Source organism: Talaromyces stipitatus, genomic scaffold, assembly GCF_000003125.1.
Source record: "Talaromyces stipitatus ATCC 10500 scf_1105507295523 genomic scaffold, whole genome shotgun sequence".
Lineage (NCBI taxonomy): Eukaryota > Fungi > Ascomycota > Eurotiomycetes > Eurotiales > Trichocomaceae > Talaromyces > Talaromyces stipitatus.
Genome location: NW_002990113.1, coordinates 1,971,169 through 1,983,322, shown reverse-complemented (window position 1 = coordinate 1,983,322; position 12,154 = coordinate 1,971,169). Strand labels below are relative to the sequence as shown.

General features: G+C 43.6%; 6 protein-coding genes across 6 annotated transcripts, besides 3 other annotated features; 1 reads left to right on the top strand and 5 right to left on the bottom strand.

The window, feature by feature from the left end:
- Positions 1-1,148: 1,148 nt before the first annotated feature.
- TSTA_066670 (uncharacterized protein) lies at positions 1,149-1,688 on the bottom strand (the record flags this gene model as incomplete). Its single annotated transcript, XM_002340567.1, has 2 exons — positions 1,149-1,435; positions 1,589-1,688. 2 exons carry the CDS (start codon positions 1,686-1,688, stop codon positions 1,149-1,151), a joined length of 387 nt encoding a protein of 128 aa, XP_002340608.1.
- Positions 1,338-3,104: a mobile genetic element.
- TSTA_066660 (uncharacterized protein) lies at positions 2,166-2,828 on the bottom strand (the record flags this gene model as incomplete). The annotated part of the gene is made up of 2 exons (XM_002340566.1): positions 2,166-2,357; positions 2,409-2,828. The coding sequence occupies 2 exons, from the start codon at positions 2,826-2,828 to the stop codon at positions 2,166-2,168; spliced, it is 612 nt and encodes a 203-aa protein (XP_002340607.1).
- Positions 2,853-3,498, bottom strand: TSTA_066650 (uncharacterized protein; the record flags this gene model as incomplete). Its single annotated transcript, XM_002340565.1, has 3 exons — positions 2,853-3,125; positions 3,190-3,346; positions 3,461-3,498. The coding sequence occupies 3 exons, from the start codon at positions 3,496-3,498 to the stop codon at positions 2,853-2,855; spliced, it is 468 nt and encodes a 155-aa protein (XP_002340606.1).
- A 2,052-nt stretch (positions 3,499-5,550) lies between these two features.
- Positions 5,551-7,047: a mobile genetic element.
- On the top strand, positions 6,589-7,157 carry TSTA_066640 (uncharacterized protein; the record flags this gene model as incomplete). Its single annotated transcript, XM_002340564.1, has 2 exons — positions 6,589-7,092; positions 7,140-7,157. The coding sequence occupies 2 exons, from the start codon at positions 6,589-6,591 to the stop codon at positions 7,155-7,157; spliced, it is 522 nt and encodes a 173-aa protein (XP_002340605.1).
- Positions 7,158-8,092: 935 nt separating this feature from the next.
- TSTA_066630 (uncharacterized protein) lies at positions 8,093-9,145 on the bottom strand (the record flags this gene model as incomplete). Its single annotated transcript, XM_002340563.1, has 2 exons — positions 8,093-8,904; positions 9,016-9,145. The coding sequence occupies 2 exons, from the start codon at positions 9,143-9,145 to the stop codon at positions 8,093-8,095; spliced, it is 942 nt and encodes a 313-aa protein (XP_002340604.1).
- Positions 8,096-9,136: a mobile genetic element.
- Positions 9,146-9,592: 447 nt separating the features above from the next.
- TSTA_066620 (uncharacterized protein) lies at positions 9,593-12,130 on the bottom strand. The gene is made up of 5 exons (XM_002340562.1): positions 11,868-12,130; positions 10,907-11,653; positions 10,446-10,793; positions 10,023-10,327; positions 9,593-9,943 (listed from the first exon to the last, which is right to left on the bottom strand). The coding sequence occupies exons 1-5, from the start codon at positions 11,966-11,968 to the stop codon at positions 9,885-9,887; spliced, it is 1,560 nt and encodes a 519-aa protein (XP_002340603.1). The 5' UTR covers positions 11,969-12,130; the 3' UTR covers positions 9,593-9,884.
- Positions 12,131-12,154: the final 24 nt, after the last annotated feature.

Genomic DNA, 12,154 nt, shown 5'->3' with positions numbered 1-12,154 from the left:
CGTCTGTACCAGGGCCTTTACGCGCCATGGTGTTGCCGGGCGCGTTGAGACGCGTCAAAGGCTGCACTCCTGGGAGCTAGGTGGTAGAGAGGGTTGAGGATTTTGAGCCTCCGACTGTTTGATATAAATAATTATAAGGAAGTCGCCTATCAACTCGTGCAAGAGTAAGGGGGACGGGGAGTGGCTAACTACATATATACGCGGCACGCACGTGCCGCGTTAGACTAACTGATATCCAGTGCCGAAACGCGCTAGGTTTGATATTCACGTTCCGACAGTTACCGTGCAACACCTGTTAGAACGGTGAAACCCCTTGCTTATACTCACACATATAACCCTGTATACGCCCGAAGAACTTGTTGTTTTCCTTTTCTTTCCTTTTCTTCCTCATGTTATGTTTTCTACTCAAATATGCCCTTATAGTGAGCATTAGGCGGGACTAGCCCGTAACACAATATAAAGAGTATAAAGGAAATCTAGATAATATGTACAGTTATATTTTCTATAATCTTAATATATGTTATTCAATTATTAATAGTATAACATTGATCTAAGTCACTTTTTAGAATCTATACTAGAATATAAACTTTTTCTAGAGAGATAGATAAGTGGTAGTAACAAGAACTGTTTAATTAATAGACCTCGCCACGACCCGCGGGTCACCCTGACGACCCGGACCGCGACCCGGACCACGGAGGTTCTTGGGTCGTCAGCCCCTACCCTGACCCTCCATAAGGGGAGGGTCGTTGATGGTGCGACCCGACCCTTAGGGCCATGACCCGACCCTCAGGGTAGTAAAACAATGCAAACATCGTCAGGTCACGAGGTGCATAAATTCTGTAGATTTTAGCGGTATTTTTGAGTATTTCACTTACAGTATTTGTAGGTCTACTTGTTTAGCTTTAATCACCCTGAAAGCATTGAATCAAAATGAACTAAACGAATTAAACAGATGAATTAAACGAATTAAACTACATGTTCTACATCTCATATCCATCAAGCAACCTTGAACGCTTGCAAACTCTACCTGACACTCGGTACTGTGTCTCTAGCAGAGACGTAACCTCACTATCACCCTCCTAATCACTTTCCGCATCCTCAGCAATATCTCTTAGGCATCTTTTGCCAAGTGCCTTTGCAGATAGGCCTTACAAAGTTTCTTGGGGCTCTGTAGAAGAAAGCCCTTCATCCTCTTCATTATCACTAATTGGATCAACGGTGATTTGTTGCTGAGTTCTCTCTTCCTTTGCAGCCTGTATCTCCTGAGTCAAAAGATATTCAGAGAGCATTATTTGCTTCTCTTCATGAATCTCGAACTGTGATGTACACATATACATCATAAGATCTGAGATTGTTTGAGGCTGTAGAGAGCCTCGACAATAATGGCAGATATCTCGTGCAGAGTTGAAAAGCCGCTCTACTCCTGCACCACTAGCTGGAATAGAAAGAACATCTCGTGCAAGCCTTGCCATTCCAGGGAATTCATCTTGGTGATATTTCTACCAGGTTCGAGGTTGGGCATTTAGGACTATATCTAAAAGAGAAATCAGTAATTATTTCCATTGATATCAAGAGACGAGACACTTACTGCTGTCAAGATACCTTGTAAGCTTGTCAGACTGAACTGGCTGTCGAATCTGAGATTGCTGCGACTCGTCTTGAACACAGGCCAAATCAAATTCATCCATTGCCGTACTCGTTGGGGGAGCATCCACTATCTGCTGCTCCTGGGCAAGATTCTCCGAGTACTTCTCGAGAGAGGACTCAAGGCTCTGGCGATAGATTGCTTGGTAATCAATTCCGCCTTCCTCTGGGTCCCAGTCTGCAGTTGAGAAGAACTGAAGTTTATCCTATGGAGAAAGGATGGTGTCAATGGCGTAGAGATGACCATCTATGTTGTCAGTGTCTTTGTAGTAAATTAAGAGCTTGTTCTTTGTCACTTCGAGAGATGCAAGCATCACCTGCTTCCAAGCGACCCTCTTCCGTCTAAGCTGTCTAATTGACTTTTCTAGGTGGTCAAACAGCTTATTGTAGACCTTAAAGACCCAATGGATGGTGACATCCTTGGACTTCGAGAGAAGGGTCGTGAATCAGTGAAAAGGCTGGAGAATGCAGATAAGATAGTCCACTTGCCGCCACTGCTCCTAACTCAAGGCAAAGTGCTCTTAGTCGTACTGAGAGCAGAACATATCGAAGGTCTGCTGGAGTTTCTTTGCGCGTATAAGCATTAAGAACGTGGAGTTCCACCGAGTAGCAACATCCTGGATTGGCACAAGCTTTGGCTCCTTGGTTTGCAAGTTATAGAATGACTCTCGGCGCTGAGGACTCGCGTTGATATAAATCGCAAGGCTTCGAACCTAAGAAACAGATTAGAATAATGAATGAGGATAAAAGCCATGATGTCGCACCTTATTCAAAGTGTCCACGATCTCGCGTTTCTGCTGCCTCGCACGAAGACTATCCACCCGATCATCAGACCATGTCTGCTTAGCCGTATCAATCTTTGGAGCAGCCTTTATCTTCCCAAGGAGATCTTTGAGACTCAGCTGGATCACATGTGCAATACAGGGTACCCAAATGATAACGACATCGTTCGAGGATTGTAGTGACTCAATCGCCTCATGGACACTTGCCATGAGACTAACGTTATTTGAAGTGTTATCGGTGGTTACCACAAGCACTCGATCTGTGATCTGATGCTCCTGTAGCAGCTTGAGGAGCACTACACTCAAATTTGCGCCGGAATGAGATCCATGTAAGTGTTCAAATCCTAGTAATATCTTATGATATTCCCAGTTCTCGTCAAGAAAGTATCCTGTAATCGCCATAAATGCCTGTCAGAATGGAGATGTCTAGCAATCCAGGGCAAGTGATAGCTTCACACCAGAAGGGAGTTTCTGAAGGATACTCTTTTGGTTCTCACGGACGAGGTCTCGAAGCTGCCAGCGCATAACCTTGGCAGAAGGAATTTCTGGTATTAATGGTGCCAGCCAGGCATAGGAGATCAAATCACGGAACTTGATGTGCTCAAGAAAAAGAAAGGGAAGATGCAATACAGTGAGGAGCTGAGCAAGCTTCTGCTGCCAAACTCGCTCATCGAATCTTCGTATCGTCGCATTCTGCGCCTAGATGTCGAGGTCAGAACTGGGATGCTCATTGCTCAATGTCAAAGTCAGGTCTTAAACATACCACATGCTCTAACGCAAGCTTGATGTTTAGTTTCTTTCCTGCAGCTGAGGCAACTCTCCGGCAATTTATCCCATTGTAATGCTTGTTCATTGAAGATGTCCCTGAGTGAGCCAACGCAGGGTAATCAAGTACCTTCCGACATTGATGGCACATCACCCTAGGCTTTCTATCTTTTTCAAATGCTACTTGATTAAAGTTTTTCCAGCAGTTTGCAGCTCATTTCGCATTCCAAGATATCTATCTCTTTTTCCCAAAATTGGTCTGAAGCCACCACTGCATGAATTCGTTACCCATTTCCGGGGAGTACATGATGAATGATCTGATCTGGTCCGGGCAAATTCAATGAAGACAATTAGGTGCTGCTTGAAGCTCAGACGACGGAAGGGAGGTATCTTGATTTCCAGATGGGATAGGGGAGTAGAGCTGATTTAGACCTGGACCATCATCAGCACTGTATTTAAGAAAATCTGAGGGTGGACCCTCATAAGTAGATGAGAATGCGTCAGAAAACTGGGACATGGTGAAGATGGTTAGAAGAAGAGAAGACTTACCAGATTTCCTTTGCAGTTCGGTAAGGGACTCAGGAGGTAAAATGACAGATCACATTTGATACTCATCATGCTAATTGGCTAGAACTGAGGTTCGTGAGGGTCACCCTGAAATTCGTGAGGGTCATCCTGAGGTTCGTGAGGGTCATCCTGAGGGTCAACCTCGTGACCCTACGACTTTGGTAGAACATAATTGAATATGATCGATATATTTCGCTCAATTTCGACACGGCATAGGTATGTAGAAAGTGGATAATAGATGTTCAATATAATTAAGTCAGGATTTCAGGAAGTTTGAGGCTAATAACCAAGAATATCAAAGTTGTAACTTCTTCAGATTATACTTCTACAATCAAAATATATATTTCCCCATCGTTACATGCCTCTCTCTCCAACTCTTCACAATACACACCACAACGGTTTTTCCCAGGCAGAAAAAAGGTGTAAATCCAGGATTACCGAGCAAGAAGGCTTATTTAGAAGACATATTTCATAAAAATACGTAGGGGTTTGATAGAAAACAATGGATTCATAGTCGGACATACGAAACAGGTATAAAAAACAGGAATTTATGAATGTTTGTCAGCAGAATTATCCATCCGAATTAGGGAAAGCGTGAGAAAGTTATGCATATGCGGGCCGTGAGGGTCGCTTGGCGGGTGACCCTCCAAAGATTCTATGACCCTCAGGTGCGGTGAGGGTCGTCAATCTACGACCCGACCCTCCGGAGGGGAGGGTCGCGGGTCGCGAGGAGGGACCCACGGTCCGGGTCATGGCGAGGTCTATTAATTAACCTTTATCAGTTTATTTTAGCTGCATTTTGAAAGCATAATAGCAGTTTTAGCAGTGCAGGCTTTTATTGTGCCACCCAAATAAGAAACGTCCAGTGGCCTCAAAGGAAGCTTCCACCCTGAACAGGAATACAGAGACTCTAAATAGATCGACCGGACTGACAACAAGTTGTGCTGGCACCAATACATACCGATAGTGTTCGTTCCCATCAGGAGTCAGTGTGCGCTCTCGATCGATGTTACTGATACTTCCATTCAATCATGGTAACAATCCGTTTGGTATCGTATGAACTGTCTTGTGCGGTAAAGAATCCCGTTTGGTGCTGTATGCACCGATTAGTGTTTGTAAGGCGGAGAACTTAGAATCGGGGATAACTTCACCAGGGAAGCTGGATCACGTGGTCAATTCCGGCTGCTTAGTCATTACCCGAACCGCACTACGGCTCGGCTGTGTATTTAGCTACGATTCGAATAGGATTCAGAAGGTAGCAAATAGCTACCTTACGAATCGTGCCCTACCTTGAAAATCGAAGCTATATTCGTATCTCATTATCACGCCCTCTACCCACTCTCTTACAGTGTTACATCCGTCAACAATCTTCTGTCCACGACAACCATCGCATCTCGTGTCAGTATGCGTACCCGTTTGGTGTTGGTAGATGATCCCGTACTGTAACAGTTCCCAAAATTCAGAAGAGGTAGCAATTGACTGTGATTAGGCTAACATCAAGGCACATCCTGTAGCAAGTAACAATACACAACGCCAAGAGAAATGGATCCCTAAATGCTCCATCCCTTCTTAGGGCCAGTATATCACGTGCAAAGAGAAATATGTCGGAACGTTGGTTTACTAGAGCGATGACTAAGCGAAGGCGAGCACTAACGTAATCGGTAAGCGAAGCGACAATGTAACCGAGCCGACAGTTTCTTTCCGAACGCGTACTCAATATTGATTCCATACTATTCAACGCGTCAACATGCCACCAATTCGCAATAAAAACGAAAAGAATTTAGCAGAGTAAGAGGGGCGGATCTTGTTAGCTATTTCCGACTTAAAAAATGGAAAAATCTCAAGTGTGTATCAAGCTGCAATCATTTACAATATTCCTCGGACGACGCTATATGACAGGTTAAACGGAATTCAACAAAGATCTATAATACGTGCCAACAGACATAAATTGTCTCAATTTGAAGAGGAATCACTTGTCAAATGGGTACTCGATCTAGACAAACGTGGATTACCCCCTCGGCACTCTCTTGTACGAGAGATGGCTAATTACCTTCTTTCACAATGTGGAAATCAATAGGTTGGAGAGAAATGGGTCTATAATCTCGTCAAACGTCGCCCAGAGATTGAATCAAAATTTTCACGGAAATATAACTACGAGCGTGCTAAATGCGAAGATCCGAAGTTAATCCAAGAATATTTTGATCGCGTACGAGAGGTTATATCAAAGTACGGAATCTTACCAGAAGATATCTATAATTTTGATGAGACTGGCTTTGCTATGGGACTCTGTGCAACCGCAAAGGTTATTACTGGAAGCGATCGATATGCTCGGCCAAAGCTATTACAGCCTGGAAATTGAGAATGGGTGACTGCAATTGAGGCAATTAATTCAACTGGATGGGCCCTGCTTTCATACATCATTTTCAAGGTAAAGAAATATACTCGGTTAGGCTGGTTTGAGGATCTTCCTGATGACTGGAGAATTAATATCAGTGATAATGGATGGACTACAGATAAGATTGGGTTAGAATGGCTTAAAACCCATTTTATTCCTCTTACTAATGGCCGTGCAATGGGAAATTATCGCATGTTAATTCTTGATGGCCATGGAAGTCATTTGACTGCTGAATTTGACCGTACATGCACTGAGAATAATATTATTCCAGTCTGTATGCCTCCTCATTCTTCACATCTTTTACAGCCTCTTGATGTTGGCTGTTTTGCTGTTTTAAAGCGACATTATGGATAGCTTGTTGAGCAGCGAATGAGGCTTGGATTCAATCATATTGATAAACTTGACTTTCTTACTGCATTCCCAAAGGCTCGTACAATGGCATATAAAGCCCAAACTGTTCGGAATAGCTTTACAGCAACTGGATTAGTACCATTCAATCCAGATCGAGTTTATCAACAGCTTACTGTTCGATTGAAGACTCCAACACCCCCTCCAAGTCGATCAAGTGATACACAATCATCCTGCTTGCAAACCCCTCAAAACCCACGTCAATTTAAGCGCCAAATGACTACAACGAAAAAGAGGATAAGCCGGCATACAAGAAGTTCATCTGAAGCTATTGGTGAAGTGTTTACACGGGCATCAAAGGCTTATGAGATGAGTATTAATAAGCTTACAATTGCCCAGAAGGAACTCCATGATCTACGGGCTGCACATGAGAAGGAGAAGCAAAAACGTCAAAAATCTAAAAAGCAAATATCCCATAATCAAGGAATTACCAGAGAGGAAGCTCAGGCACTTTTACAAGGTCAGATTGAGGCATCTCAAGCTGTTACCACTGCTCCGGCCGAGCCTGAGCTCCCAGTCTCTCATCCACCAGTACGTCGCCAATTTCGGTGTAGTGAGTGTAATATTCTCGGGCATAGAAGACCTCAAGGCCCTAATCTTACTAGTAATTAATTTTTTGTGTATAATTATAATTTTGGGTTAGAAATTGAGATTTGAATTCAATATTGCGTACGCGTTCGGAGAGAAACTGTCGGCTCGCTTACATTGTCGCTTCGCTTACCGATTACGTTAAACAATACGTATAAGGAACTACTTGTCGCGTCGCCTCCCCCCACCCTAGACCGGGTGGTGGTCGGCCCGGACTCAAGGGCCAAAAAATATGAAGTCTCATGTAAAATGTTTTACAGTCCACCAACGCCATATAAATTGCATATAAAAACTAGACAGGTGTTAAATACAAGCATTGTTCACCTATCTCCCTGAGTATCAAAGAAAAACCCGCTGTTTTGAGGCTCTGTTGAAGCCACTTCTTCCATCGGCTGCGGCACGCCAACGACATGGCTCTTATAGATTTTCAACAAATCCCCATCATGACGGCGTTTTATGAGGCGATTCGCATCTTTTACATAGAGTGCACCACTCGCTTTGACTTGGCGCTTTGTAGTTTTTTGATTCTTGCGCGTTGCTATATCACGAACCTTGGCAAAGCTCTCACGGTGTAGATCGCCTAATTCGGCCAAGGTGAGACTGCCTTGATTAACCACTTTTATACGGCGTGAAAGGCCCGGGCTTACTTTGTCAAGAATATCCTTTATACCGTCAATCGATTTTTCAATCTTATTGACATAGCGACGTAGTTTTACGGCCGTTGATGGTGGAGATATTGATTTTGTAGTTGGTGAGCTGGGAATAGTGTCATCCGCCTCGCTATATATTTTTAGTGCATCCCCTTCAGCAATAAGTGCTTCAAATGCTTCCTCTGGCTGAGCATCATATCAAGTATAAGCCGAGGATAAGAGGCAAATTCTCGCTCTCTCAGCCGTGCCGAATGTCGTGGGGTAATGTCTTTATCCGGATATCGCGTAATTCTTCAAAAAGTCGTTTTATCAAAATCAAAGCCACCCAAGCGTGCAATCTTGTTCATAACCCGTCCATGAACATGTTTATATTGCTGAAATGGCACTCCATCGAGCGGTTGTAAAAAATGCGTAGAATGAGGCGGAAATCGGAATGGGCGAAAGTGCCAAATTTCACAATATTGCACGAACTGTATAGTAAGATGAGTTGTATGATTATCCATAAGAAGTAACTGCCAATCCGGGAAGGCCCCGGGCCTAGAGAAGTGGTTAAAGTGTTGAAGCCATTCGAATGCGATCTCATCTGTGATAAATCCATTCAAAGCAGGTGCAACTAGCCAGTCGTCATTTTTTATATGCCGGTACCATTCCTCCAAATGGACCTTGCCTTTTGGAATCAATAAAGGTGGTATAATCTTTCCTTCGGCATTTATACCCTCAATGACAGTAATTGATTCTTGAGAGGACAGGCTAGATACCCTTTTTGATGTTTTTGGATATGCTGTTACCACCGCTTCATCTTTTCCTTGTCCAACAATGAATCCGGTCTCGTCGAAGTTCCACAGATTTTGAGGGCGAATTTTGTATTGTTGTATAGCGAGCTCGAGGTCAATAAACCAGCGCTCAACCTCACCATAATGCTCTGCAACGGTACGTTCCTTTTCTTGAGGTTTTTGAACGATTCGTACATATTGTTTTGGTAGGCGCTTGATAAAATCGTGTACCCAATTTTTTCCGGCACGAGGGGCCTCTCCTGGACCACTGAAATCTTTGCCGAGCAAATAATTCGCACTTTCTTCAATTTGCTGATTCGTAGGAGGCGCACCTATATTATCTAGATACTCAATCCATAGAATAAGTGCCTTTTCTTGATCTAGAGATAGTAGGCGCCTCGTAGGTGGGCGTGTTGAGCGAGAGGGTAAGCCATGCCACCGACGGGACAGTTTTTTGCGAGACACCCCATATTCACGCGATAATTTGCTAAAATTCGGCTTTTTTTCGTGTTGACACGCACTGAGGGCCTTTACAATCAATTCTTCCTCTTCTTTATATAATTTAGGGGTCATTTTGGCTCTGGTTTTGATGTTTGTAAATGCCAAGTTGAGATTTTGAAATTTTTGGCCCTTGAGTCCGGGCCGACCACCACCCGGTCTAGGGTGGGGAGAGGCGACGCAACAAGTAGGTCTATTTTCCGGCACTCCTCTCCAACCACTATCTAGGAGTATTGAACCTGTTTTTATATACAAGATTCCATAGAAGTGATATCACTAAAAGTCGACATTTATGCAAATCGAACTTTCTAGAAATAGGCTGTAAAGTTGATTTGTAATGTTCAATATCGCGTCGGAATGTGATGCCAATTCTCGAAATTTCTTGATACGCAAATCTTGTCCTATTCCCAAATTGGTTTATCTCATTCTGAGTTCCAACAGGTTTGCGTAGTCACGTGCTAGGGTTAGTGTTGTCAGGTGCTAGGGTTACGTAGGAGGGTTAACGATTCGGTCACGTGGTCACGACACAATACATCTTGTTTGCAGATAGCCTCATGTTCCTAGCTTCTTTCTTTCTTTCTCTATGTTTGGTTTTCTTGTGCTTAGCTTCCAATATGACTGTTGATTGAGCCCTCACAACGCCTGCGCGAGCTTGCTCCAGGGCATGATTCCTGACGGAGCATGTCTGCTAAATTTGTACAAAGACCTAACAATAAAAGTATGCAAAAAAGCAATCAACAAAGCCTTTCGTGTAATTATTCCCAAGATGTGAAACTCATAAAGATCCTTAGGGATCCCTTAGTGTTGCATAACCTCACTGCCTTTGCCCGTTCCGCGGTGTCAATCTAGCTTGGGGTTGGAACCGTGACATTTCTGTGCAAAATCATTCAGCAAAAGAAAAAATGGCGATGATCACAGAAATGTATATCTAATAAACAGGGAAGAGGCATACCAGCAAGTGACCATTTTTGACACAATAAATGTAGCAGATATCTGACGGGGCCATCAAGTGATTCGTGCGCTCTATCGCTTAGAAGCTCCATGGCAATGAGATTGTAGTGCAGAACACAACAAAGTGCCGGAGGGAGAATTCTTATATCAACCTCTCGTTTTATGATTCCACTAATAAGAGCCTGAAAAAGGGTCTCTGAAACCGAGAACAGCTGTCGAAGACTTAGCTTTGACAGTTCAGAAAAATTGTGGTCATTTAGTTCGACTGCTTTTTGGTAAAGAGAGCAATGCAGCTTGTAGAGCGCCCTAGAAAAGGCACGTTAGATGGAGGGCCACTGGGTTGCGCTTCTAGTACTGAGACGACTTTCACAGAACTGCCTCTCAATTTATTTTGCTTATTTCTATGACGAGGAAGACTTCTTACCATAAACAAATAACGTATTCACCACCAACGGTCTGATCTACCAAGGGATGCTCAGGTTGCCCCTTGATCTCGATAATGAGGCCAGTAATTTTGTAATCGAGTTCAAGGGCCTGACGGAATTGCGATGATCTGAATTCATCTTGTGGGTAGACAATACTGGATACATCATCGAGGAGAGATGCCGCCGTCTTCTCCAGTACGTGGTAGGGCTGAAGAAGACCCCCAGAAGAATACTGTATTGGAAATGAGACGTTGTTTTCCTTCTTCGCAAGATAAAATTCCTCTGATTGTAATCGAGACATGGTTGGATTCTGCGCCAGCACATCGCACGACATATTATATAGATAACTAGCAGGAGATGTTTAGTTTTAGTATTGGCATGGAGCAGAGAATTTAATTGCAGCAATTTGTAATCTGAATATGAAAGCCTTGTATATGATATTCAAAAAGTGGAACCTTACCTTTGCAGCAACGATAGACTCCAGAAAATAGGTTCAATCTCAAAATCAAACTGGTGCTGGGAGTGAGCATCATAGGGTGACGGTGAGAGTTCCTCAAGCTGTTGCACCAATTGAGCAGACCTCGTGCATATACGGAGGCTATTTTGTGCCTCTTTGAGCCAACCTTGCGTGATCTCGTAGTAGCAGATTAGTATGCCGGCTTGGACACTCCTCAACTGAGGGCTCTGCACTGAAGTAATCAAACAAAATAGAGATTTGCTTGCTTCGTACAATTGCCAAAGAGGAAAAGACGTGCTCTGACTTGCCAAGTTGTCTGGATATATCACAAGCAAGCTTATTACTCCCTTGATAAGTTCTAGTTCGTCATTAGGTGTCTCCATTGCCTGGAGATCCATCAAAAGCTTCTGTTTCGATAGTATTGGTAGCCGGTTGTGGATGGTATCAAAGTAAGTCTCAAAAACACCCAGGACGTTGACATTTCCGTATTCCATAGCCGTAGTTGTATGGTCCATTATCTTCTGAATCACATGATCTGGATTGCTCACCACTTGTTGTCTTTGGGACTGGGGAGATGAATCGTCCGTGCTAGAATTCGGCTTGCTCCTTAAATATTTCACTTCTTGGGAAAGATCGGACACCATGGTTTCTAGAGCAGCCAATCTTTCCCGCAGCTCGATATTTTGATCACCTGCCCTGCCATCTTCTGGGTCCTTCCATAGTTCATCGTAAGAGCATTCCTTGGATAGCCTGCACAGATTTCTCAGCAATTTGGTAAGCCTTGCTTACTGATGGTGATATATTCATGCTGCTAGCATAATCTCGTCTCTCCGATAACTTATACAGGAACCGGAGATAGAGTAAAATAGGTAGGGAGTACGGTAGGTTCGATGAACGACAAGACATATGAAAAGGAAGAAGAACGAATGATCTAGGAAGATTGCATGGGAAAGGTGGTTATTACCTATTGCACCGCCCACAGCTTGGGAGCATTTTATCACATTTCTTCTTTCGCACCTTGCATCGACTGCATGTCCGTGGGGCGACGACAGTGGTGGTCTCCATTGCGACCACGATGAATAAGGCTTCCTCCAGAAGCACGTTAAACGTAAATCGAATCTCAAGAACTGTATAGAATATTCTTAATATCCAGCAAAGCCATGTAGTCAATGATCAGGCTCTCCCAGGCGTCAATGGTCGCAGCGCGATTAGAAGGGTCTTTGCAGCACTTTTGAGATACGTCAGTCTGCT

What these genes read in the sequence shown, in the direction of transcription:
- TSTA_066620 (XM_002340562.1), bottom strand. Translation starts at nt 11,968, where the DNA reads ATGGAGACCACCACTGTCGTCGCCCCACGGACATGCAGTCGATGCAAG. An exon ending in GAATACGTTATTTGTTTATG is followed by an intron (nt 10,328 to 10,445) that starts GTAAGAAGTCTT and finishes TGCCTTTTCTAG; the next exon opens with GGCGCTCTACAAGCTGCATT. An exon ending in TCAAAAATGGTCACTTGCTG is followed by an intron (nt 9,944 to 10,022) that starts GTATGCCTCTTC and finishes GATTTTGCACAG; the next exon opens with AAATGTCACGGTTCCAACCC.